General features: G+C 30.9%; 11 protein-coding genes across 11 annotated transcripts; 5 read left to right on the top strand and 6 right to left on the bottom strand.

Annotated features, from left to right (window-relative positions):
* Nucleotides 1–167: 167 nt before the first annotated feature.
* On the top strand, nucleotides 168–1,913 carry ARG2 (acetyl-CoA:L-glutamate N-acetyltransferase; the record flags this gene model as incomplete). The annotated part of the gene is made up of 1 exon (XM_046078137.1): nucleotides 168–1,913. The coding sequence occupies one exon, from the start codon at nucleotides 168–170 to the stop codon at nucleotides 1,911–1,913; it is 1,746 nt and encodes a 581-aa protein (XP_045934523.1).
* An 80-nt stretch (nucleotides 1,914–1,993) lies between these two features.
* SCDLUD_003581 (uncharacterized protein) lies at nucleotides 1,994–4,129 on the bottom strand (the record flags this gene model as incomplete). The annotated part of the gene is made up of 1 exon (XM_046078136.1): nucleotides 1,994–4,129. One exon carries the CDS (start codon nucleotides 4,127–4,129, stop codon nucleotides 1,994–1,996), a length of 2,136 nt encoding a protein of 711 aa, XP_045934522.1.
* A 410-nt stretch (nucleotides 4,130–4,539) lies between these two features.
* SCDLUD_003580 (uncharacterized protein) lies at nucleotides 4,540–4,911 on the top strand (the record flags this gene model as incomplete). The annotated part of the gene is made up of 1 exon (XM_046077002.1): nucleotides 4,540–4,911. The coding sequence occupies one exon, from the start codon at nucleotides 4,540–4,542 to the stop codon at nucleotides 4,909–4,911; it is 372 nt and encodes a 123-aa protein (XP_045934521.1).
* Nucleotides 4,912–5,096: 185 nt separating this feature from the next.
* Nucleotides 5,097–6,590, bottom strand: SHM1 (glycine hydroxymethyltransferase SHM1; the record flags this gene model as incomplete). The annotated part of the gene is made up of 1 exon (XM_046078135.1): nucleotides 5,097–6,590. The coding sequence occupies one exon, from the start codon at nucleotides 6,588–6,590 to the stop codon at nucleotides 5,097–5,099; it is 1,494 nt and encodes a 497-aa protein (XP_045934520.1).
* Nucleotides 6,591–7,200: 610 nt separating this feature from the next.
* Nucleotides 7,201–9,063, bottom strand: SCDLUD_003578 (uncharacterized protein; the record flags this gene model as incomplete). Its single annotated transcript, XM_046078134.1, has 1 exon — nucleotides 7,201–9,063. One exon carries the CDS (start codon nucleotides 9,061–9,063, stop codon nucleotides 7,201–7,203), a length of 1,863 nt encoding a protein of 620 aa, XP_045934519.1.
* Nucleotides 9,064–10,390: 1,327 nt separating this feature from the next.
* RIF1 (DNA-binding protein RIF1) lies at nucleotides 10,391–15,841 on the top strand (the record flags this gene model as incomplete). The annotated part of the gene is made up of 1 exon (XM_046078133.1): nucleotides 10,391–15,841. One exon carries the CDS (start codon nucleotides 10,391–10,393, stop codon nucleotides 15,839–15,841), a length of 5,451 nt encoding a protein of 1,816 aa, XP_045934518.1.
* Nucleotides 15,842–16,008: 167 nt separating this feature from the next.
* Nucleotides 16,009–17,613, bottom strand: CHK1 (serine/threonine protein kinase CHK1; the record flags this gene model as incomplete). The annotated part of the gene is made up of 1 exon (XM_046078132.1): nucleotides 16,009–17,613. The coding sequence occupies one exon, from the start codon at nucleotides 17,611–17,613 to the stop codon at nucleotides 16,009–16,011; it is 1,605 nt and encodes a 534-aa protein (XP_045934517.1).
* Nucleotides 17,614–18,302: 689 nt separating this feature from the next.
* Nucleotides 18,303–19,727, top strand: SCDLUD_003575 (UBX domain-containing protein; the record flags this gene model as incomplete). Its single annotated transcript, XM_046078131.1, has 1 exon — nucleotides 18,303–19,727. One exon carries the CDS (start codon nucleotides 18,303–18,305, stop codon nucleotides 19,725–19,727), a length of 1,425 nt encoding a protein of 474 aa, XP_045934516.1.
* A 154-nt stretch (nucleotides 19,728–19,881) lies between these two features.
* On the bottom strand, nucleotides 19,882–21,225 carry CHM7 (phosphatidic acid-binding protein CHM7; the record flags this gene model as incomplete). Its single annotated transcript, XM_046078130.1, has 1 exon — nucleotides 19,882–21,225. The coding sequence occupies one exon, from the start codon at nucleotides 21,223–21,225 to the stop codon at nucleotides 19,882–19,884; it is 1,344 nt and encodes a 447-aa protein (XP_045934515.1).
* Nucleotides 21,226–21,467: 242 nt separating this feature from the next.
* Nucleotides 21,468–22,862, top strand: HSM3 (Hsm3p; the record flags this gene model as incomplete). Its single annotated transcript, XM_046078129.1, has 1 exon — nucleotides 21,468–22,862. One exon carries the CDS (start codon nucleotides 21,468–21,470, stop codon nucleotides 22,860–22,862), a length of 1,395 nt encoding a protein of 464 aa, XP_045934514.1.
* Nucleotides 22,863–23,028: 166 nt separating this feature from the next.
* On the bottom strand, nucleotides 23,029–26,277 carry MTR4 (ATP-dependent RNA helicase MTR4; the record flags this gene model as incomplete). Its single annotated transcript, XM_046078128.1, has 1 exon — nucleotides 23,029–26,277. One exon carries the CDS (start codon nucleotides 26,275–26,277, stop codon nucleotides 23,029–23,031), a length of 3,249 nt encoding a protein of 1,082 aa, XP_045934513.1.
* Between the last annotated feature and the right edge of the window lie 160 nt (nucleotides 26,278–26,437).

Below are 26,437 nucleotides of genomic sequence, written 5' to 3'. Positions count from 1 at the left end.
GCTTTTTTTTTTTTTTTAAGGCCTTTTTTCTTCTTTTGTTTCAGTCATTAATGGTAACTACGATTCAATGTGCTAGTGCTTAGTAAAATTGAAAACCCTCCTCAATCTTTAAGAATTAACAAAAGAAAAAAAAAAAAGGTATATAACCTTATACAACATTACTTAACATGTTTTCAACATTTTCTAAAATATACAAACATTCAACGAAACTCAAACCATTCATTTCTAAAACACACACCTTTAAAAAATTTTATCAACAACCGAATGCCCAAAATAAAGAATTGATATTATCTGTACTAAATTCCACTGCCACTAAAAGAGAGGCTAAGGATTATTTGAAAAAGTGTTCCGCAGATAACAAAAAAAATGCTTGTATTATAATTTTAAAAGATTTATTACTTCAACCTGATTATGTTCTAGATGGATTTTCTTCCACTATAAAAAATCTGAAAATGCTAGGTATTAATCCGATTTTTGTTATTTCTGAGCATGGTGCTAAAGAAACTAGTTCTTCTGCTGCCAATTTATTAGATAGAATTTGTCATAATAAAGAATTAAAAACTTGTTTTTGTCCTGATTTGATAACTAGAAAAAAAAGTTTTGAATATAGGTTAAGTTACCCGTTATATAATGAAATATTAAAGCATGGGATCATCCCAATTTTAGAACCATACATTTTCGATGAAATAAATAGCAAAAGAAACTTAACGACCTCATTTCCTGATTACATCAAAGAATTGATTAGCTTATTAAACCAAGACATGATATCAGTTGAAAAAATATTTATTTTGAATGAGCATGGTGGGCTTCCTTCTGCAGAAAGATCCAATTATGCACACGTCTTTGTCAACTTATTTAACGAATACAACCCTATTTTAAAACAACTAGAAACAGAAAAAAAAATTTTGGAAAATAATTTAAAAAACAAGGATAACCAGCCTTTAATAATTAAAATACAAAACACGATTAATAAAACTAGAATAACCAATTCTTTGGACGTTTACAATTCTCATATTGAGAATTTGAAGATTATGAATGAGGGTTTACAAAATCTGCCATTAAGTGTAACAGGTGTCATAACCACGATCAGTGCATCTTCCCAGGAACAGGCTAAAAATCCATTATTACATAATATTTTAACTGATCGTTCATTAATCTCATGCTCTCTACCTGTCTTTAAAAAAGAACAAAATACAGACCTAACAAACAATTGGTATGAATTACCCCTACAGCATAAGACTATCGATCCTAGATTATCCTCTTTTTTTGAAACTACAGTTTTGAAGAAAGGTATTAACATTAGAACTTTTGCCCATAGTAAATTAACTCAATACAATAGCATTGGATTGCCTGAAAAGTTTTGGGTCAAGGAAAAGGGGCAACCAAAAGAAACTGGTAATAAGTTAGATTTATATAAATTTACAAAAATTATTAACTCCAGTTTCCAAAAAAATTTGGATTTAACACACTATTTAAATAGAATCGACGGTAATATTGCAGCGATAATAGTTGTCGGTGATTATGAAGGTATTGCTATTCTAACCTACGAACCTACCACCGGACACAAAAATTCAAATGTTAAACCTTTTGTTTACTTGGATAAATTTGCTGTCATGCCACATTTAAAAGGTTCCTTGGGTATATCTGATATTATCTTCAATGAAATGTTTAAGAGGTTCCCAAATGAACTATTATGGAGAAGTAGAAGGGATAATGTTGTGAATAAATGGTATTTCCAACGTAGTTGTGGTGTAGTTGATTTATCTGTAGACTTAGATAACAACGGTGATATCAAAAAAGATAATATTTTTAAACTATTTTATTATGGTACCAATGGTGGATTTGAGGATCCAAAAAGGTTACAAGAATACGCTCAATATATTAGAGATATTGAGCCTAGTTGGGAAAAATAAATTAATGATAGTGTACTTTTTAAATGTTACAATTACCAATATATATATATATATATTAAAAAAAGGGAGGAGGGGATTAGCTAATATAAAATTGGTTCAACTTCTTTTTTCCATGTATAAATCCGATAAGATCTTCTTATTTGAGGAACATTATGCACAGAACTTTCATCAACCCACATATTTCTCTCATTTGACGATGATCTTACACTATTCAAGGCCAATTCACAAATGTCACAACTAGATAACAAATAAATGCTTGCAGCAACCCCGTATTCTTCCAATAATGGGTCATGTGTATATGAACAATTTAAAAAAACAGAATGACTGCTTAATGAAACTACAATTCCCATCTCGTGCATTAACATAAAGGGGTTTCCCTTGTACTTGTAATCACTTGCCTTTTCATATGAAATATCATTAGTCAGCACGTTAACGTGATGATTAGAAATGCCATCTTTTTTACCAAGCATATAAGTGGCACCACCATAAAACCTGGAAACAGTACTCAATGGTGAAAAAACACATCCGATCTGGAAAATATAATATAAATACGTGAAAAGGGGGCTAGACCACAACCTCTCTGCCGATAATAATTGTTGGCTTGTACCCAAGAGTAAATTGCACATAATTGACTCACGGTATATAGTATTGCCTATTTTACCGAATTGCGATATTCTTTCGGTATTGTGTGGAGCACAGTTGTTCCTTAACTTTATATTTGCCAACGGGTGTAATATTTTATTTATTTGATTTACTTTCACATATATATGGTACATGTAGTACGCAATCGACGGATTATCGCCAAAATCCCAACTTTCAGGAGAAGTTGTTGACAAAAGTTCAAAATTTTGTCTCAAATATTTGTCTCGATGCAGGCAAATTATATCAAAACATTTAAACTTGCTTAGTAGATTCTTATATTTTGAAGGGGTTTTTAATAGTGGCTCAAACAATAAATCTAAATATTCTTTAAAATTTTTTACCATGCCTTTAGCGAAAAGCAAAGGATAGTTACGATATATTCTTAAATTCCAATCCACTTTATCCCTAGAAAGTTCATCATACTTGTTTACCCACTCATTTAAAGTATCCCACCAGTCACTATTTTTGGGTACAAAATCAATGCTTAACCAAAAAACCTGATGTTCTGATCTATTACTGAAAACTTGTGAATCCAACAATCCAGCCAAATATTCACCGCCGATAAAATTGTCATGATCTAAAAATACATGAACGATGTTTTGATAAAATTTAATTCTATCATTATCGTTAATATTAATATGGTTGGGCAGATAATCATATTGATACCATTCCAGAAATTCGTCATCGACTATCTTTAGGCCCAAATCAGCTGTTCTTTTGCCCTCATTAATAATTTCGATCAATTTTTGTCCATTTTCCAACACTACTCTGTCTGGTTCTTGCTGAATTTTTAACCATATGAAGTTATTGAGTTGTTGTTGAGAAAAGCACCCATTAAATAGCAAGTTTACATCCGTTTTAAAAACATTATAAAAATCTCTATGTGGTACAAGCTTCGATTGCAAATTTTCTTCTTTGCACCTTAAGTTTTGGAATAAGGCAAACTTATCAATTAAATAGTAAACTTTTTTTTCAATGTATTGTGCCTTTATCCCAGAGGAAAACTCATCTATTTTATCACTAAATTTTTTACAATCATTTTCAAACTCTTCCATACTTGGTATTTCAGGTAGAAATGGGATAATAGCATTATCATTTTGAAATTCGTTGGGTGAGACAATATGCTTCAAATTGTCCCAAGTGAATCCTGTATATTTTTCCCTTAGGTCAGAGACATATTGAATTAGGGCATGTAGATCTTTTTCCAATTTAGCTGTGTTTCCCTTTCGAAAAAAATTGCTGACAGAACCTTCATGAAATCTTTGATCATCTATATGCCCTTCAGAATCATAATCATTATCCTTGAAATAGTTACCGTTAACATTGATTCTTTCTTCTTCTTCGGGCATAAAAAGGGGAGAACCGTTAAACATTTGGGTATCATATTTTGTCCACAACCCAATCATATCTACATCATCAAGGGTTAATTTGGAAGTGAATGAAGACACAAGTTTTGAGGAAGTTTTTGTGAAATTTGAAGGACCCGTAAATATATTGGTTTCGTCATTCTCTTCGAGTGAGTATAACATTGATGGTTTCTCCTTTAAGGGAATAGCTTGATTGATCGAAGTCATTGTCCTTTCTTTTTATTTTTTGTGTTTTATTTATAATAGATATTCGGCACTATTTGTTAATTGCGATAGTTTAACTCGGTTTTATATAATTTTGTTTATATATATATATTTTTTTTTTCTTCATTTCAATGGGAAAAAGGGGAAGATCAGCTAACGTCCTTAATCATATCCATACATTTACTGCGTAATTTTTTTTTTTTTTTTTTTTTTTTTTTTTTGAATTTAAATTAAAAGAGACAAAAAATAAAAATAAAAAAATTTTTTTTTTTCCCTTTTTTTTTTTTTTTTTAACTTAACCATTGAAAGAAATTATAAAATTACAACTTTTCTCATAACATAATACATAGTAAAACAGTAAATATATTAAAATAAATAAATAACAATAACAATCAAAACGGTAAAATATAAATATGGGCGTGTTACCTGTTCATTACGATAAAGCAACTATTAAAGAATTGACCAAAGAACTATCAATAGGTGGTATACAAGGTGCAATTTATGGTGCTATGATCTCAATATCAACAGGGTTTTTGTTAAAAAGATTCAGTACAGTATATCGTAATGTGCGTGCTCAAGTGCGTGTCTTTTATCATTGTGCATGGATATCAATGGGATCTGTTTTTGTAGCAGACAAACAATTAATTAAATTCCAAGAAAAATATTATGAAAATGAATATCATAGAAGACAACAGGCTCTAGATATTGCTGCTGATAAGGGTTTATATTTAGATGATCAAGATGTTGTAAAATCTACTACTACAGAGGGTGTTCATTATGACTAAAAAAAAAAACTAAAAATTAAAAATTAAAAATAAAAAAAAATATTAATTAATAAATTATAAGAAATTCCTCTTTTCATTTATACATCTTTTAGCTTAATAAATTAGCAAAAATAACGATAATACCAATAACATAGATATTATAGAAATCAAAACAGAAGTAAATAGAGTATGATTTAATGAATGATTTATAATTCACCTGGAACAGGATATTTACAAACATAATCAGAAACCTCCTTTGCTAGTTTATCGACTTCTTGACTTTCGCCAACTAATCTCTTGAATTCAATTAAATGTGCTCTGGCATGTGCTTTGGAGTCAACATTTTCTTGACTCTTCAAGGCAATGGCCAATTTGGCAGCTTTGTCCAAATATTCAGCAACTTTGGTGAATTCTGCTGGACCAAATCCCCTAGTGGTCATAGCGGGTGTACCAATCCTCAAACCTGTTGGAAATAAGGCACTTTTGTCGCCGGGAATAGTATTTTTATTGGCAGCAATATTCATATGTTCCAAAATAGTTTCTAATCTGGCGCCATCAATACCCAAGTTAGACAAGTTAATCAAGATTAAATGGTTGTCGGTACCATTACTAACTAGTTGAAAGCCTCTTTTGCTCAATTCTTCGGCAAATATCTTTGCATTGGAAACAATTTTTTCTTGATATTGCTTGAATTCTGGAGTGGAGGCTTGTTTCAAGGCAACAGCCAAGGCACTGATGGTATGGTTGTGTGGGCCACCTTGGTGACCTGGGAAAACACTGAAATTAATCTTTGATTCCAAATCATACATAATCTCTTTACCTTTTTTGGTAACTTTACGTAAGCCCTTTCTGTAGAAAATCATGGCACCCCTTGGACCCCTTAGTGACTTATGAGTGGTGGTGGTGACAATATCAGAATATTCAAATGGGGAAGGAATAACACCAGCAGCGACTAAACCGGAAATGTGGGCCATGTCCGACATTAAATACGCATTACAACCATCCGCAATCTTTCTGAATTTTTTGTAATCTAATAAACGAGAGTAAGCGGAGGTACCAGCAACGATAATCTTTGGTCTGAACAATTTGGAAGTAAGTGACAATTGGTCGTAATCGATAATACCTGTTTCTGAATTGACTTGGTAGGGCATTGTGGTGAAATATTTGGAAACATAAGAGATTTTAGTGCCAGAGGGTAATTGATAGCCATGACTTAGATGACCACCATGAGGCAAATCTAAACCCATTAACCTATCACCAACATTCAACAAGGCAGAATAGGTATATAAATTGGCTGGAGCACCACTCAAAGATTGAACATTGACACCCCACTTTTCTGGATCTAAATTATATAGTTCCAAAGCACGTTTTTGGCACAAAGATTCTGCTTTATCAATGAATTGGTTACCACCATAATAACGTTCGCCTGGATAACCTTCTGAATATTTATTTTGCATTTCGCTGCCCAACAAATCCATAACAGCTTTAGAGGTGAAATTTTCACTAGGAATTAGAGTAATGGAATTTTTCTGTCTTTTTCTTTCAGATTCTAAGATAGAATACATTTCTGGGTCAACATCTTGGACAGGTTTGGATAGTAAAACTTGTTGTGATTTAACAGATGTGGATATGAAACGAGAAGTTGATAAGCTAAAACGTAAAGCTGATTTTCTTAGGCTAGATGTTCTTGTAAATAACATATTTTTTTTTTTCTTCTTTTCTTTAGTGTGCTTTATTTTAAATATAGTGTAAACCAAGTTAATATTCTATGGACTTGGGGTAATCAAATAATCAAAGAATTATTAAAGTCGTTTTTAATAAACATTCCTTTTTTTAATAAATGAAAGCCATTTATTTTTTTTACAATAGAATTTCTGTACAAAATATTTTTGTCCATCGATAAATGGGAAAAAAAAAAGAAAAAAAAAAAAAAGGAAAAAAAAAAAACAAATTATGACATTTTTCTTTTTCTTTTTCTTTTTCTTTTTTTTTTTTAAGGACTAATGGAAACCATTTATTAAAAATATTTAATTATAAAAGACCTTTTTCTTCAGCCGTTGTAATGTCTATAACATAAACTTTGGATCTTCACTCAATGCAAAAATCCCTGTAAATAAGTTTCCAAAATTATACCAACTTTGCCTTTTTTTTCACATCCCTCTTATTTAAAAAATATCACTAATAAAATATTAATTAAATCAAGTCTTATAATAACAATAATAAAAAATAAAAATACACCTACCTACTACATACACAATTAAAAAAAAAAAAAATACAAAATAAAAATAAAATGGTCTCAAATTACAAAATCTATTCTTTTTTAGCAACAATTTCATCTATTTCTTGAATACCACCTTCACTAGTTCCGGAAATTGATTCATGTTCAGCTCTCTGGCTAATTAACTCTGTATCAATAATCTCATAAGCATCGCCATCACCTTCGTATTTGATCATACCCATTGCTTCACATTCCTTTTCGCTGAAACAGTTGAAGTAATCAACAGGGTCACTAACACCTAATCTATCATGTTTATAAGGGAATGCGTAACTTAAAACTAAATATAGTCCAAAAGAAAGGACTGGAATAAAAAACCAATAACCTTCAAAAAAATTCATCATACCCGCATTTGCCTCAACTTGAGGATTACACGAGTAGTATAAACCTGGTATACCAAGAACCACACTTACAATTAACGTTACAACTGCCCTGATATTAAATCCGCGGAAATAATAGTAACTGCCGTTTGGACTGGTTGTGAAAAAATCAATCATTGATAATTTGGAACGTCTAATGATGAAAAATTCCACATAATTCATGATAGTTATTGGTAAAGTAAACATACCGAAGGCAGACATAGCGTCCAAAAAGGTACTAGAGCTTTGGAAAAAAGTCCATGGACAATCACACCATGAAATCAGACAAACAAATAAAGTACCTCTGGCACAATTGATATATTTTGGCAACAATCCAGTTAGATCCATACCACATGCAAAACCATTCTGAGTCATATTTAGAAACACTTGGCAAGCAGCAAATGCCAAACCGACGAAAAATGAAGCAGCTCTTCCCTTGCCATCATAATTATCCATTAACCATTGATGACTGATGTCATTTGGGGTCCAGTAAGCAACACCATACAATTTTTTACAGGCACTAGCAACAAACATACCAGCAGCACAGATAAAAGTACCTGGCAAAACAACTCCGAAAAATGTACCCAAATAGCAACTCCAGGTGTTTCCTGCAAACCTTGAAAAATCACTTTGATTTGTAATCCCAACACTGACACCAGAACCCCAAATGGTGATAGCAAAAATCCAAGCCCAAGAACGTACTGATTCAGTTAACTCAACTGGTTGATAAAATAACGGACCTGGACCACCAGCTTTATTCACGGTATAAGCCAATATACCAATAACAGCAAACAAAGTCATGAAACAAGAGATGATATTAGGTAAACGAATTTTTCTTGGAGAAACAGCAAATAATGACATTGAAACAAGTTGAAAAACTAAAAATCCAACTAATCCTTTGGTATCCATAGGAACACTATCTGGGAAATAATTAGGCAAATGTAAATAATGATGTGACAAAGATTCCAACATCATATTGACACACAACCCACCAGACCAAGCAATATAACCATACATAACAACGGAAATCCCAACTCTGAATATGATACCAATTACAGATCCGTAAATACCAAAAATCATTCTTTGATCTAGAGTATAACCAATGTGATATTTTAAACCTGGATTACAATTCAAAATTGTCATACCAGCAATAATTATATTAGCAATGACAATAGCACCAATAGATTGTTTAATATCTAAATTCAAACCTAGTAGCGCACTCCCAGTACTGTAAGTCATAACGGAAAAATTAGGTAACCCCCAATAGGCAAAATTAGACCAAAACCCCCAATTCCTGTCCTCATCTTTAACTGGTTCTAGATCTGGGTTACGTAAAATAGAGATGGCTTTACCCTCATGTGGAACTTCTAATTTCTTTAAAAACTTTTTCCATTTTGTTGTTGGAACCTCTTCTTTTTCTAGCTCGACTTGTTGATGCACAATATCCAAATCTTGATTACTGACCAAAGATGTAATGATATTTATATTATTAGTGGAAGCAATTGGATGCGCCTCAAGATCCGGAGAATTTTGTTTCATTTTCTTTTTTTTTCTTTTCTATATATATATGTATATGTTTTTTTTTTGTTATCAGGATTTTATTGTTGGATGTCTTTATATTGTTGATAGTTTTGTATAGATATATTAGTAACAGATGTAATGTAAAGATGGTTTAAAATAAAATAAGGAATTATAAATATTTTGGAATATAAGTTTATTTTTATTTTTAATTATTTTTTATGTAAAGAACGTTTGTTATATATATATATATATATTTCTTTTTAATGATAGGATTTGTTAGAATGGTATTTTTATGTTTATATTTAATTAGTTTAATGATTAATTGAGGAGAATTGTATTGTTATTTATTTTTTTATTTTTTTGTAAAGAAAATGGAGATATAGTAAATAGAAAAAGAAAAGAAAAAAAATTAATATCTATCTTAAAGTATTTTTGACATAATGAATCTTTGATAAGTGAAAAAAAATAATAATAAAAGATAATTTACTACGGCAAATGCTCTCAAAAAAAGAAAGTGACAACGAAATTTATGATGAGCAAAGTTAAAGAAAAAGCATTTGGATGCTTTGGTTTCCTTGAGTACTGTAAATCTTTCATTTCTGTTTTCCCGTCGCAAAATATAAATTTGTTATCTGTATTTTCTATTTTCTTTTTTTTTTTTATGTTATCTAGTACGATAAACCTTGTTCTAGTCACTACAGAAATATTCAGACCAAATACCCAATAATGATATAACAATAGATACAAACAGAAAGAAAAGAAAAAAAAAGTCGTTTTATTTTTAAGTTGTTACTTGATTCAATCAGCAATTTTTTAATCTTCCAGGAAATTACATTTCATTCACATAACTGCATACCATCACTTGATTGATATCAGCCTTACCTTTGACATAAAATAGTTTGTTGATGTCTTTTTATTGTTATTTTGTTTTCTTTTTTTTCCAGCTAAAATAAATTAAAATAATAAAAACCCCGCGCAAAATACAAAACTACTTTTATTTAGCAATTTACGTCGCTTATTTGGGACCAATAGTAAGGGATACCGCTTCCTAACAAGAATACTAACTAAATCTGAAAAAAACGTGTTCAAAAAAAGAAAAAGGAGAAAAGGAGAGAGAAAAAGAGAGAGAAAAAGAGAGAGAAAAAGAAAGAGAGAAAAAAGAAAGAAAAAAAAAAAGAAAGAAAAAAAAAAGAAAAAAAAAGAAAAAAAATAATTTTTTGCATACGTTCATGATTTATACACATCTATACTAATATTTTTTTAACCGCCAACAAATAAATGATCATACTATCTTCTAAAAACGGCAAATAATATTGTTAATTGAAAAAAAAAAAAAAGTGTCTTAATGTCCAAAAGAATTAATCCTTTTAATCTTTATGGACTCTTGAAAAAGCCAAAACTTACTGATTCTAATATTCAACAAAATAACAACAACAATAACAACAACAATAACAACAACAATAACAACAACAATGAAGTTTTAAACAAAAAAGTAACTTTTCCAGAAAACCCAGTTGTAGCTAATGTTGTACAACCAGTAATACCCGATTCAAATAATACTGATCACATTAATACTAATTTTACAGCTAGCAGTACCATTTCACCAAGACATAATAAGTCAATTTTAAAATCACCAAAACCAAATAAACCTATTTTGAAATCACCTAGTCCTATTAAAAAAAATAGAATTACAAACGATATAATACAAATAACAGTAGATCTTAATGATTCTACGGATCCCTTTTCACCAGGATATTGGCAACCAGGTGTTGTTCATGTCTTACAAAATATCTCAAGCATCGAAGAATTTATGGCTATTTTATCTAGCGGCATTGATGAATTAAAATCTAAATTGATAAAAATAAATGATAAACAAGAAATACAAATTTCGCCATTGCTATATGAAGTTTATGCAACATTCAATGCCATTCTTCCGAATCATAACGCCATCTCTGAAAGAAACAATAATATAAAGTATCAAGAAAAAATGAATTTTGCTACCAAATTGTTCATGCAAAAAATTGAAATTTTTTTTAATCATTTCCAACAAGCCTCTTCTTTAATATCTGATGAGAGGCATACCGACCAAACAAGTTCTCCTCTCAAAAAGTTCAAACAAAATCCCTTTTTGGTCAGAGTCTATTGCCAGATTGGTAAATTTTTCAGTTGGATTTATTCGTGTGATGGAGTTTCAAGCTTTTTGCTTGCAGATTCAGAAACTTTGAACATTAGTAAAAAAATATACAAAGACTTCATACTCCCACTGAAGCCATTTGAACATGTGGGAAATAGCAAATCTATACTGCATACACAACTTTCCTTTTTTATCGATGAAAAAATGGGGAAATATTTTTTGAATGATGATAATTCTATTAAAGAAATTTTAACTAACATAACACAATTCCCAGATTTAGATAGCTCCAATGTAATTGCCGAAAAACTCTCCGTAATTCATTCATTTCTCATAAAATATCCTCTTCATATGTCTAAGTTGTCTAAAATTTGGTTATTTAATGAGGTATTGTCCAGATATATCTTTGCAAAAACTGGTAATATCCAAAATGAGCATATTATGACCATTATAGTTAAAATTTTATTAAATACAGTGAAAAAAATCTTGTATAAAGATCATACAAGAATTGAAATTCAAGAATATTTATTTAAAGCAAATGTGAATTTGCTACTAAAAAAAGAGTGGCTTCCCTTATACCAAATAAATGGTCAAGATAATAATAATGGAATTTTAGGTTTTATGAAGAGTGACCCAAATAAGTCATTTATGAGCTTGCTCAATTATCATCTTCTACATTCCGTAGAACTGGGAACAAACTATAAAATAATCATAGATATGTGGCTAACTATTACACTTTTAGCTTTTTTCCGTTTCAATTCTACTCGCGATGCTATTGTTATATTACATGATACTTCTTGGATAAAAGTCAGTGATTCATATTACAATATGAATAACACGGAAGCCTGTCAATATGCCATTAGAAATTGGAGAGTAATAATTTTTTTGGTAACCACTGGTTTTAGATCAGATGAAGGATTTTTGCCACTTAAAGATATGGTCATAGATTTATTATTTTACCCATATTACCAGTGTAAAAGTAAGAAGAACAACTTTGCAAAGGACTACTTTTTTATTTTCAACAAAATTTTGTATTTTATCGCTTATGAAAGGAAAAATAATGAGATGGCAAAACTTATATTCGAAAAATTATCACAAATTTTCATTGATATGGTTTCTTTTGTGTTTCCAAACAGTAATTCTGTTCTTATTAAACAAATGTCAAAAATTTTTAACGTTTTTTTTGGAAAAATCAATGACAACCACGTTGAAGCAAATCGTTTTAATAGCTTTAAGATTGTTGGAAATACACCTATACTATGTGATGATTTTATACCTTTGTCAGAAAAATTTATCCAAGATAATTGGAATACCATTTATTCCTTTTTATACACCTTTGTCTCAAATACTTCGGCAAAAAAGGAAGATATACGGTATTCGACAGATTTATTATTGAAATTCTTGCTAAGAACACCTGCTTCCCTTAGGAATTTCGATATTTGTAGAAAGATTTGTACCCTTTTTAACATGTTGATCGCTGATGCTATATCGAAAAAAGATAAAAAAGAAATGGAAAATATAGTTTTAGTTGCTCTTAGAAATATTCCTGTAATCTTTAATGACCAAATTTTTTCCTCAGAAACACCTGATTTATCAATGTTCACATGCATATTTGGTGAATTAATCAGTAAAGAAGTTCCTAATGACGATATTATACAATTTTTGATTCAAGCAAAAGATATTACCAGGCTAGGTATTTCAGAGTTTGCCTTATTAGAAAGTCTTTTAACTTTGGGTAATCAAAGAATATCTTTATATGTTAGAGCTTATATGGCATCCAAAATTTTTTCTTCCTCTCTCACTATAGAAGATTACAAATTAATTCTGAAAATAATCAATAAAGTACCAAGTAATGAAGTGCTAAGAAATTTTATACATCTGTATAACAGGTTGCAAATAAACCTAAATTTGGGCGAATATTTTGAATTTGACAAGTGGCCCTATAAAGTTGTTAGTAAATTTATCACTTTAGCCTACAAGGAATACGATAAAAAAAATGAACGACTATTTATGAATTTACTAGATATAGCCGTTGATAATCAAATAGTTTTCATTTTTACTACAGGCGAATTAATAAAAAATAATAGACATCAAGGCGTTGAGAAATTAGTTGATGTTTTTTTGACCAAAAAGGATAAAACCTCTGACAAAATTTTAATCAAAGAAAATATTCAATTTGTTTTTTCTTTTTTTGATACATTTACCAAAGATTTTCAACTGGAATTGCTAATACTTTACACTATTCATGACTTGAACTTTTCCATTTTGAAAACTTTCCGTTCTCAAATTTTTGAATTAATATATTCCAAGAAACAAGATATTCAAAAGCCTGAGTTCTCATTATTCAGAATGTTTTTGAATAAATATTTGACCTTTTTATATACAGAACCTGATCCTCAATTGTTAAATGGTTATGTTCATATACTATCAGAATGTTCTTTAAGTGGTCTTGCCTGGAATGTCATTTCCGAAATTGACACAGATATATTGTTCCCAAAAACCGTAGCCTCATTATATGTCTTCAATATTCCGGCTCGCCACAAATTGAGCGGTAAAGTTGCTGAAATTTTTTTAAATGGTGATTTCCACTATTGCAAGGAGTTTCTTTTAGAATTTTTGTATTTGAAATTCTATGATGTCTTTCTTTTAGAGCTGGATCATTTTTTGGAGTTTATTATCGTTCGTGGGAAAGATTTTACTAGAAAACAAAAAATATTTAATATTAAACTTTTCCATGAAGCCTGTTGTTACTATGTTCGTCAAGAAAATTCCGTACTACAAAATGTCTTTGCCAAAATTGCTGCTTTAGGATATACAGAGTATTATTTTGATGAAATCATGGGGTGTTTGATTTTACATCCAGATTTTTCGTTGGCTACGGTTTTTTCGCTGATCTCGGTGGTTAAAAAACATAGAAACTTAAATATTGGAAAGCTATTGGTACCTAACATGGAGTTTGGGAAATCAAATTTCAATTTACTTGTTGAACATTTTGAGAACTATGATGATTCGCATTATATAGATAGTTTTACTGCTGAGCAAGGTATTTTGGTTCCAATTGCACACTCCGTACCAACAAGTAACAAATATAATCTCCCATCAAATAAATACTCCAAAAAAGGGTTGAACAAATATTTTCCTAAACTTTTTAACGCGACAATGGAGTCATCATCAACTAATGAAAATGGTATAATACTGGAAGACGACAACAAAAACATTGTTCAAAATTCAAAAAACGTTGTTACTAATATGTTGGCCGTTTCAAATAACAATGCTGTTATTGGTGGGCAAATAATTTCCAAGAATCTGGATATTGAACATAGTCACGACACAATTTCTGGCACTGATACTGGTACTTTTAATAGTAATGGGTATATCAACGGGAGTGTAGATGACGAAGGGTCTTATGCAGATGCCTTAAATATTAATACTCAGGATACCTCTACCGAATTGCCTAACGATTTGAGAACATCAGCTCCTATGACAAGTGATACCCAGACTAAAGAAGAAATTATAGATTGTGCTTTTAACGCAAAAGAGGGGTTTTCTGTAGTTAATGATTTAGTATCAGAAAATTCACGCACGTCATCTGTTAATTCTACAACAACTACTTCACACTTAAAAAAGGACATGACTCCTATTCAAACTGAAGATATAGTGCGGGACGATGTTTCATTCCACGAAGATGATCTTGGGAAAAATCATACACCTCTTTCAAATGATACAACTATTAGAAAGAACATAATTGAAGAAAATTTATTATTGTCTAAAGCTACTGTTCCTAATGATAACGAATTATATAATGGGCCCCCTTTGGATAAAAAAACACAGAAAATTTTATCTACAGGTAATGGCACCGATTTGAAAATTGAGACTTTGGAAACAAATATGGAAGATGATAAAGATGATACCATCACTAATGCAACCAATAATCAAAATAATGAGAAACGGAAACAACAAAAATTGGATGCATTTTTTAAGGAAGAAGAGGTCGGCAAGGGGAAACGGCATGAAGAACATTATTCCCGTTTCACTGAAATTAAAGCTCCTGAATCTTTAGATGAATCCGAAATGAATATTACGATTGAAAAATTAAATGAGAAAAATATTATTTCTGTTGATAAAGCAAGTTTCAATGAAGAGGTTGAAATACCATGTTTAAATAAAAAAGATCAACAGGATCAAAAAGATCAACAGGATCAAAAAAATCAACAGGATCAAAAAGATCAACAGGGGCAAAAAGATGACAAAGAGGTTATTGAAGCTTTTGAAAATACTGAATTGTCACATACTACAAAAATTAATGAAAATTTAATTGAACCATCCAAAGAAATTGCAAATGACAGTACCCTAGCTACTATTGATATTCTCACTGATAGTTGTAGTTTACCCATTTGTAAAGATAATAATTTGGAGTCTAATGAAAATAGACCATCTTCCGATGCTTTTGTAATACCAGCTAAAAGAAAGTCGGTTGAGAATCCTATTGAAGCTTACGTACAGCAGTTCAGAAAGGATTTTCCAAATAAAAAAATTAGAAATATCATTAGAAGAGTACGTAATATTGATAGATCGGAGCTACATTCCTTGAAAGAAATCGAGAAGAAAATGGTTCGAAGGGAATTATTAGGCTTTTTGAATGCCATGGATGATGATGATAATTAAATAAAAACATTTCTAAATACAATATGAACAAATTATGTAATGGTAACAATTTTAATTTTTCGTAAAAATTCTTTAATTGGATGGAAAAAAAAAAATTAGCAAATATATGCAGTGCCTATTTCTTTTTTTTTTTTTTTTTCTCTCTTCTTATTTCCCTTTTTCACGTTTCATTGTAGTACAATTTCTCTAGACAATAATGTAACTTTTTTAAAAAATCTTCTCCATTCTAGTGGATCTCCCTTTGTCCGTATAAATGTGACAGTTTTTAAATCTTCATCTAGTTGTTGAATCTTAAGATAGCCTGCTAAAAGTAGTCTCCTAGTATCAATGGTTCGAATAGATATAGACAAAGGATATATAGGTGCAGAACCTAATAATTTAATTAAATTTGCATATTCATTCACAATAGAGGAACAGTTGCTAACATTTAAAGTTTTGATGGCATTTTCTAAAACTTTTAATATATCTTCAATGTCTTCGACGCTATAAAAACGAGTGTAGATATTATTGCTAAAGGGTTTGAAGTTTTCTTCGGTGGAAACTTTATATTGTGAGGATGAAGGATCTTGACTCATAATCATATGCCATTTTTTTTGATCATTAAAGTTACTAACATTAATGACAGGGTCTGGATGACACACGTTTTGAGTAGCAGCTGGAATGTATTTTTTATACAAGTTATCATGTTTTAAAACTGCAAACCCCTCATCCTGTTGAGAAAATAACGGTGTTATCTTATTAGAAATGTAATGATTTTCACTATCGAAATCTCCAGTTTTCTGTGTCATTAACAAAGAATCGTGATTAAATCTAAAATAATCGTCATCAGATAATGAAACTTTTAAATTTGATGTTAACCTTTTAAATAATTCTTCTGCGTTATTGCATTGATAATTTTCATCAACAAATGAAACCCTTTTTTTTTGCAACCACCTATGGGATTGGATTTTGCTTATACTATATCTTTGAGAAACTTTTGGTTTTAATATGCCACGAATCAAACTTAATGTATCTATATCTAAACGTTCCCACGACCCAGCAAGGATTCGGCCATCATTTTCCACAAAATCTACATACCATTGATCATTGGCACTAGGTTCCTCCCAAGGCGTAGACCCGGTTAATAGAACAAATAAGAGTATACCGCAAGACCAAATGTCGGCTACATCAGATCTGTAACCGCCGTCTGCTAAAACATCTGGAGCCATATATGGGGGACTCCCGCAAACATCTATAGAATTTCTGTAGGTGCCATTTTGTCTCTTAAAGACAGTAGCCAATCCGAAATCTGCCAATTTCATGTTGCCATGGTTATCCAACAGAATATTTTCAGGTTTAATGTCTCTATGTGCAACGCCACATTCATTGTGTAAATAATGTACAGCATTTAAAAGTTGTTGAAAATAAAATTGAACAACTTCTTGATCGGGAATGCCAACGTCTGGTTCGATTTTGTCAAATAGATCGCCACCGGCTGCCAATTCCATAGCTAACCATAAATAGTTGGTAGAGACACTAAAATTTAACAGTCTAATTACATTTGGGTGTTTTGAGCACTTTTTATGGATTAAAACTTCATTTGCTATGGCATTATCGTCTAATCCAAATTTTTTGCAAGTATGCAAATGAACAAATTTGATAGCAAATACCAAAGAGTCGTCATTTTTCAACGTTGCCTTTTTAACTATTGCAAAAGAACCTTGTCCTATAGTATCTCTAACTTCGACATCTTTAATATTGGGCAGCGGATCAATTTGAGAAAAGCTTGACATATAAAAAAGAAAAAAAGTAAAAAAGAAAAAAAGAAAAAAGAAAAAAGAAAAAAGAAAAAAGAAAATGAAAGAAAAAGGTCTATCTGGTTAATGGTTTTGTATTTTCCTGGTTACTTTACATTTTTAAATATTGGAATTACTACAAGAATGTTTAAATTGTTTTTCTGAATCACATTTTATTTTTTGTTCTTTGTTGATGTATGCCTAAGTTTGATTAGAAATGCAAGAAGAAGAAGAAGAAGAAGAAGAGAAACCCCCACTTGCCCTAAAGTTAGGGCTTTGTTTGAGATTGCACATGTCCGAATTGCAATTATTTAGTTCCATATTCCGAAGTTACGGTATACAAGAAACAAATTTTTTTTTCTTTTTTTTTTTTCCTTTTAATTTGTTTAATTTCTCCTTTACCAAAATAAGCACCCCCCCACCCCTTAAAACCAAAAAAAAAACTTGGGAAAATAAGACACCTCTTTCATTATTAAAACATTTAATCATTAACCGATAAACTGTATCATAACTTTCTTTATTTTTCTCTCTTTGCCTTTTCTCTCCTATATAAAAACATTATCTCTTGTTTTAATCTTTAATCATTATTAAAAAGTGGAATTAGTAACATTTTTAAGATAATTCAACAAATATATTAAAATAAAATAAAAAAAAGGAAAAAGAAACTCAAATAAAAGAACAACATAATGGAAAGATTACATTATCTATTTGAGACCTCAGTTGAAACAGCAGTTAAAAAGTCTCTAGAAAGTAATAAGCCCTTGATTGTTTATAGCACTGATGATAATGATGATCAATGGTTATTAAGTTGGCTAAATGAAGATTTACTTGATCTCATTGCTAAAGATTCGATTTTGTTAAAACTGTTCAAGGATTCTGTACAGTTTGGTTATTTCCAGCAAATAGCTCCTAATGTTACTGTGCCTAGTGTTTGTTGTATATTTGGTGGAAATATCACTGAAGTTTTACTCAAAGATCAAGATGGTTTGGGTGAAAGATTAAGGAAATGTATAAATACAATTAAAGATACACAAGCTGTGCAAAGCCCAAACACAGCAACTTCTGCCACAGTTGGTACTGATGTAAACCAATCTCCACCAGTAGATACACGTATAAACCGGTCTTTGCAACAAAGTACATCAATAACACCCGATGGAATTGTTGAACCTGAAATATTAAATGATTCCATTAAACCATCCAATCAATCTACTACATCGTCCTCAGCGCCAATTGCACAGTTGTCTAACGAAGAGAAAAAGTACAGACAAAAAGTTATTAACGAACAGAATAAAATTAAAGAAGAAAAACTGAGAATTAAACGTTTGTTAAAGCAAGATAAAGAAGAACGTGAATCTTATGAACGTGAAATGTTAAGATCTAACAATATGAATAAAAACGGAGAAGGTGAAAATGCTCCAGTAGAAGTTAAAGATAAGATTAAAGGCTCAGCAGTTCATAAAGAAAAGTGTGCCTTGCTTTTGAGATTAACAAATGGGAATACTCTAACACATGAATTTAACTCGCAAGAAACATTGAACGATGTCAGAAAATGGGTTGATATCAATAGAACAGATGGCGACGTTCCATATTCTTTTCATAGGAACATACCTAGGGTGACATTTGGTGATGCCGATGAACTTAAAAGTTTGCAAGCTTTAGAGCTACCACCAAGGTCTGCTTTGATTTTACAACCATTCTCGATAGAAGAAAAAAACATAGCCCATGTGCAATCAAAAAATCCAGGACTATTATACAAAGTATATAGGGGGGTTTCTTCTTGGTGGTCTAAAGATTCAACTGAGAAAGACCTTTCTAATGATAATCCTAATGACAATATTTCTGCCATTTCTAATAACAGTAATTTTATAAACGATGTTGTGGACAATCACCAGCCATATGATGTAACTCATTCACCTGCTTCCTCCACATATCTTTCACCCAGACAATCGTTTTATTCAACAGTAAATAATGAATCCCAATTGTCTGTAACAAGTGGTTCAACACCAAATGTTTACCATTTTTTAACACAAAATGAAAATGTAAATGATGACGAAAGAAGCACTTATAATGGTAATAACGTCAACTTAAAGGATGATAAAGCTAAGGATTGAATATACGAAGGTAATGGAAGAAGATGCTTGATACATCTAGTTATTTATTTGATATGTATATATAATTATATAGCTGTAGGAAATATGGTTAATTTTTTTTTTTTTTTTTTTTTTTTTTGCTGTCATTATTGTTGGAGTAAAAAATTATAATGTCTCACTCTGACAATTTAACTGTATTTTGTGTAACTTTTTCTTGATTCTTATTGTCTATTGTTTCTATAGGAGAACTATCGTTGATTTGTAAGTCTTGTAATTTCTTATATATGATTTGATCGATATCATTATCATTATTATTAGCGATTTTTTTGTTATTAATACCATTGATCATTTGGTCCAATTCATTATCAATCTCTTGTTCTTCATCAGTAGACAAAGGTACTGCCGAAGATAGAATGTCAGTAATTGCATTTGTGTTTTGTATGTTATCATCTAGATCATCCAATAAGTTTTCTACAGATTCTACGGAACCAACTTTATTATTAATTTCCCCAATCAAAATATTGGACATTTTCAAAGATTTATGTAATTCAAGGTTATCTAGCGAATTATTAATTATATCCAAAGTAGATTCGAGCTTTTCTAGATTAGCTAAGCTTTTGTTTAAATAAATTTCTGATATTCTCTTTGTTTTCAAATACTTTCTGGCCAAATTAGGTGATTTTGTCGACACAGCATCTTTGATACTTTTATCGCAGTCTAATATGTTTGTTTCTAAATGCGTATTTCTAATAGTGAATTTTGTTATAGTGTCTTTTAAACGAGATATTGCTATATCAGATTCTGAAATAGGTTTAAGGGATTCTTTTATGGTATTTTTATGAACTTTAATCACTTGGTTTTCCGAATCATAGCTTATTATATTTTTGTATTTCGTTAAATATATCAATAAGATGTTCCTTTGTATGTGTTCATCGGTATCGGCATGTTTCTCTTCTTTTGAAATAAAACTTAAAATAATTCTACTAAAACTATCTATCGAAAAAATAAGATCTGTAATTCGAGTTGCACTATCCAATATTTTTGTTTTGAGCGACCTTGCAAGTTCAGTATCATATAGCTCCTGAAGATAACCAATATTCACTAAATCTATAGAGTCAATATATGAATTTGTAAGTAGCGTACTATTAGTTTGCTTATTAGAAGTTTTGTTGGCCGACCTAATTTTAAATGACAAATCTATTATTGATTTTGATACAATCCACTTCAAATTCTTTTTAAAATTAGATTCTGGCATAATAAAGTCATTGACAGGGATCAATTTCCTATTATTTACTAGAAAATCAAATGCAACATCAATACTTTTTGGTAAGTGATATGTTGGATCGTTTAAAGACTCTAAAAACGATTTAGAATTTATTATTATTGATTTGGAGGAAGATACAATGTAGTTGCTCCAAAATACTACATTAGCCTCATAACCTTCTGGATTTAATTCCTTTAGGATCCTAAAATCTGAATATAATGATCTTTTTCTAGATTCTGGTATTTTATTATGCATTACAGTATTTTTTTTTTTGTTTTTTTTTTTCTTTTCTTTGGGAACTTGTCAAACCGCACATATTAATAGTAATATCAATGTTATCAGCCTGTTTTTTTTTTGCTTTTTTTTTTGCTTTTTTTTTTGCTTTTTTTTTTTTTTCAATACTTAATTTTCTTTATAGATTTTTTAGTGGCAAATGAACCATTTTAAATGTTTAATACATTTTAAATGTAATATTTAAAAGGCAACAAAGTATCCATATGTCATTAGTTAATCAATTAATTACAGAATTAGTGGATTCTATTACCAATTTAGATTCAAATGATGAGTTACAAATTAACACTGTTAACACTTTAATGCGTAAATTAAATGTAAATATAACATCATTAACCTCATTGGACGAAAGTAATAACAATATTCATCTATTATTGTTGCAGATCAAGGATTTGTTGACATCAGACTATGATTTAAATTATGAAATTCTCTTTGAATTATTATCCAATATGGTTTTAATATGTTCAGATAAACTGGTAGCTGAAACATATTCAGAAAAGGATATTCAGGCAGCATTTGACAGCAAAATCACTCAGTTAGTGAAAATATCCTGTAAAGTTTTGATGAAACTAAAAGGTAAATATTTAAATGAGTCAATAATAGATTCCATGGTCGCTCGCTTTTTTGATAACGACACTGATATTGCTATTATTTCTGAATTAGAAAATACTTTTGAATCATTATCAAACAACTTATATACCCCAATGGTGGACACAATACTACCGAACTTAAAATCACAAATTCTTTCTGGAAATGTTGATAGTATTTTGTTAGCTCGACTTTTAGATATTTTGGGTATCTTTGTTAGTGCTTCTAAAGATTTGAAAAAAGGAGGAAGAATTCATTTATTTCTTGAATTTGATGTACTAAAATTGGCCAAGGAAGATGTGTTAAACCTAATAAATTTAATCAAATACACCATTAAAGTTATTGATCTTATAAAAAACTCTTCCCCTGGAAGAGAAATCCCACTTCCAAAAGTGACACCAAGTTTATTTGCATTCGCCAGCATCTACGCCAATATTGATGACTATAATGATGCAAAATACTTTGCTAAGTCTTATTTGTTTCAGTTATTTCACAAAGTCTCACAATTACAAGGAACAGAAGAACTTTATCGCGATCTAGACTTAAAATATTTACATATAAACGAAGCCAATAAAGATATTGTAGACTTTTTGTCATTCACAAACCCAATATATTTGCTAAAATACCATAAAATGGTCCTTGATTCAATAGTGGAATTGAATATGAGGTGTTTTTGTATAATTAAAAATTTAAGCTCTTCGAGTGTCTCATTTACTTACCTAAAGAAATTTTTATCAGGTAAGAAAATTCTGCAAATGAGTTATTTAGAACAGATACTATTGATTCAAATATTGGTAAAATATGACTATTCTGCAGATTATTTGTTATTTTCATTACCAGAAGTTGTGTCTGATTCAATAATTTCTAAAAATACTGTACTCAGGGATCCAGAAATTTTGGCTTTAAAAGAACAAGTGCTAATAACATTATTAGGTCATAGCGACACCACGTTAAAAATGTGGAAAGGTCCATTAGAAAAAGAACTAGAGGTGGTGAAAAGAGGTGGTTCATAATGGTACTCAGTTTAAGTTTAAAAAATATAAGTATCTAAGTAATGAATGCAAAAATTTTAACACTACAAGAATTTTCACAAAACAATGATATATATATATATATGTGTGTGTGTGTGTGTGTGTGTACATATTTGTTATGTAAAAAAAAAAATAATAATAATAATAACTACAAATATAAGGAACCAGCAGAAACTAAATCTCTATGTATCATATTCAAAGCAGCCTCCATTTTCTCCCTCAAATCATTATTACCAATAACATTGGACACTTCAATCAATTCTTTTATCATCTCTTCTAATCTCTTAAACATTCTAATCAATGAACCCTCATAGACATCTGTCATCTTACAAATTTGTACGAATGATGCACCTTTGCACCACTCGTAAACAACTTCCATTAGTTCATGTCTGAAGCCTTCAACATAGTCCTTTTCCACAATTTCAATCTTAGAATCTTTCATAATCTTGGCAATTTTACTAGCAACATCTCTCATGGCTTTTAACGGCTCGCCCAATTCAGGTTTCAATCTTGGTGCTTCTTTACAACGTTCTTGGAAGGCAAAACATGAAAGAAGAGCAGCCGCTTGTTCTGGTTTTAATTCATTGAAATTACCGTTGAAGATCAATTCTGTTAGCAACAATTCATCACCGCTTGAAATTTCACAAGCCACTCTACCTTTCAATTCAATAATGTCCTCAGAAGTACAGAAGCCTAGCCTACGCAAAACCCTTTTACGGCGACGCAAATCATCTAATTGAATAACTGCTTGGGTTTCTCTAATTTTACTCTTTAATGCTTTAATAGAATCGTTCAATTCAACTTTCTTTTTATACTTGTCATAGATTTCATTCAACCTCACGGAGTGAGCTAGCGGATTGGAGGTTAACTTCTGTGTTAAGATTTCAATTTTTTTTAATAATCTCAAAAAATCTTCATCTTCAATCTTCATACCCTTTACTGGGTCCAAGAGTGGTATACTACCATTCAATCTACGATTAGCTTCAGATAGCATTTTCCCCATTGTTTCTCTTTGTTTTGTAGATTTGACATCTTTTGGAACATGGACTCTTAATTTGCCAATTTCACTTATAGAATTCAAGGTGATTGGAATGATACAAACAACAGATTTTTCGCCCGGTGAAGCAGGTCTGATGCCTTCTGGGAAATTAGGATTGAAGGGTTTAATTAAAGTAACTGGGCTATCAGCATACATAGTATTAACCAAAACATTTACTATGTAAGATTCATGATCAGTAAATGTAACATTAGGGTCTCTTTTATTGGTTCTTTTAACAAAGTCAATAACACATCCCCAACCGTAATCATTAGTGTTATTAATTTTAATATGTAAAAGTCTGCCTGGTTGTAAATAACTTAAAATATGAGCTGGATGTGTTGTGATTAAACGAACATCATTGTAATAACCATTCAAAGTTTGCTTTAAATCATAGTATGATTTTATATTAGTTTCGTCTTCTATTTCAAGGTTACTGTTTTGTTCTTCCAAAACTTTCAACTTCTTTTCCATGACAGGGACTGATGCAGCGTTCTGAAACTGATAAAATGAATGTTCTAACATAAATTCGGGAGAAATGCCCTCGACTCTCATCAAATTCAAAATCATATTATAACCCAAATGAAAGGCAGAATCTAATCTATCAGCTTGGCCCTTAACCATGCCCTTGGCAACTTGAGGCTCCATCTTTTCGTCTATCATCATGATAACAATACCACGGTCATCTAAGCCACGACGACCGGCACGACCAGACATTTGGATGTATTCACCACCAGAAACCCAACGAAACTGCTTACCATCCCATTTTCTGACGCTTGTGAAAACTACTGTCTTAGCTGGCATATTCAACCCAATAGAAAACGTTTCTGTCGCAAACAAGACTTTCAAAAACCCCTCTTGAAATAAAATTTCAATAACCTCTTTTAGAATGGGCAACAATCCGGAATGATGAATACCAATACCTCTTCTTAATAATGGTAAAATATGCTTAATTTGAGGCAATTCTCTATCCTGTTCCGGTAGCAAATCAATAGCGTTATTAAAAATTTTGGTCAAAGCATCTTTTTCATCATCACTGTTAAAATCTAATTTTGACATCTTTAAAGCTAGTTCTTCACAATCACGTTTGCTGAAGGAAAAGACAATGACTGGATTATACTTTTTCATCCAAATCATTTTAACAATCTTATAAATATCTGCTTTCGCGTCACCCTTTGAAGCACCACCTTTAAACGATTTCCCAGACTTACTTCCCTTTGAATCAGCTGGATCATCGCCCGAGCTTATAGTGGCCATTGCTCTCTGGAAGTTTTCCTCTCTAAAGGTACTTTTTTCATCCACAACCAAATAAATACCATCACCGTGTGCTGGAAATAAATAATGTTGTAAAGGTGTAGGTCTAAAATCAGTATACACAATATGACAAGGTTGGGAGTGTATCATACAAATCCACTCGGCAAATTCCATTGCATTTGGAATGGTAGCAGATAAAAATACATAATGAACTTTGTCTGGTAATAGAATGATAGTTTCTTCCCAAACAACCCCACGCTCTTTGTCTCGCATATAATGGACTTCGTCAAAAATAACCCAGGCAACTTCTCTCATAACTTCACTACCACGATACAACATACTTCTTAAAATTTCTGTAGTCATTACTAGACAGCCGGCATCCGGATTAATTGTAATGTCACCGGTCATTAAACCAACATCTCCAAACTCTGCAAGTAATTCTCTATACTTTTGATTTGATAACGCCTTGATTGGAGAAGTATATATGACTCTTTGTTTGTCTCTTAGGGATTGAGCGATGGCGTATTCTGCAACAACTGTTTTACCAGCAGATGTATGTGCGGAAACCAAAACGGATTCATTTCTATCAATACAAGAAATTGCAGTATCTTGGAAAGGATCTAACGTGAAAGGGTAAGTACGAGCCTCATTAACCCTTTTGTGTTCGCCAATAGGTTTATAATCATAATTGGGTGGTAATGCAACCTGATGTCTAACTTGGTGAGATAATTTAACCTTTCCATCATCTTCTACGGCAGTTGTCGGTTTATTGGTTAGACCGGAAGATGCCTTTACTTCTCTACTGGCTTCTTGTTCAAAGGAATCGGTAACAACAGGTTGTATTTCTTTTTTGTTTTCCTTTTTATCAATCAATTTTTTTTCGAATCGTTTAGACTTTTTGTTGGATTGTGGAGGCAACGAGTCTTTAGTACTTGAGTCATTTTTATTTTTATTGGTTGATGCGTCAATGTCATCTACATTCTTACGTTTGTTTGAAGATTCATTATTCTTATTCTCGATGGTTTCTTCTGGTTCATTGTCAATTGGTAAGGGTGGAGTGTTCAGAGGATTTTCACCAAAAACATCAAACAAATCATTGGAACTCATGTTTGGTATGTATATACAGACTATGTTTTTCTTTTTGTTTTAATTTTGTTATCTCTAATTGGTACAAGAAACAGAGACAAACAGAAATAATGAACACTTGTTTTTTTTTATTTATTAATTTTTTTTTTTTTTTTTTACAGAAAAAATGAAATGTAAAATG

This window comes from Saccharomycodes ludwigii, chromosome IV, assembly GCF_020623625.1.
Source record: "Saccharomycodes ludwigii strain NBRC 1722 chromosome IV, whole genome shotgun sequence".
NCBI classification, from domain to species: Eukaryota; Fungi; Ascomycota; class Saccharomycetes; order Saccharomycodales; family Saccharomycodaceae; genus Saccharomycodes; species Saccharomycodes ludwigii.
The sequence above is the reverse complement of the archived record's forward strand: the minus strand, read 5'-3'. Positions and strand labels throughout refer to the sequence as shown.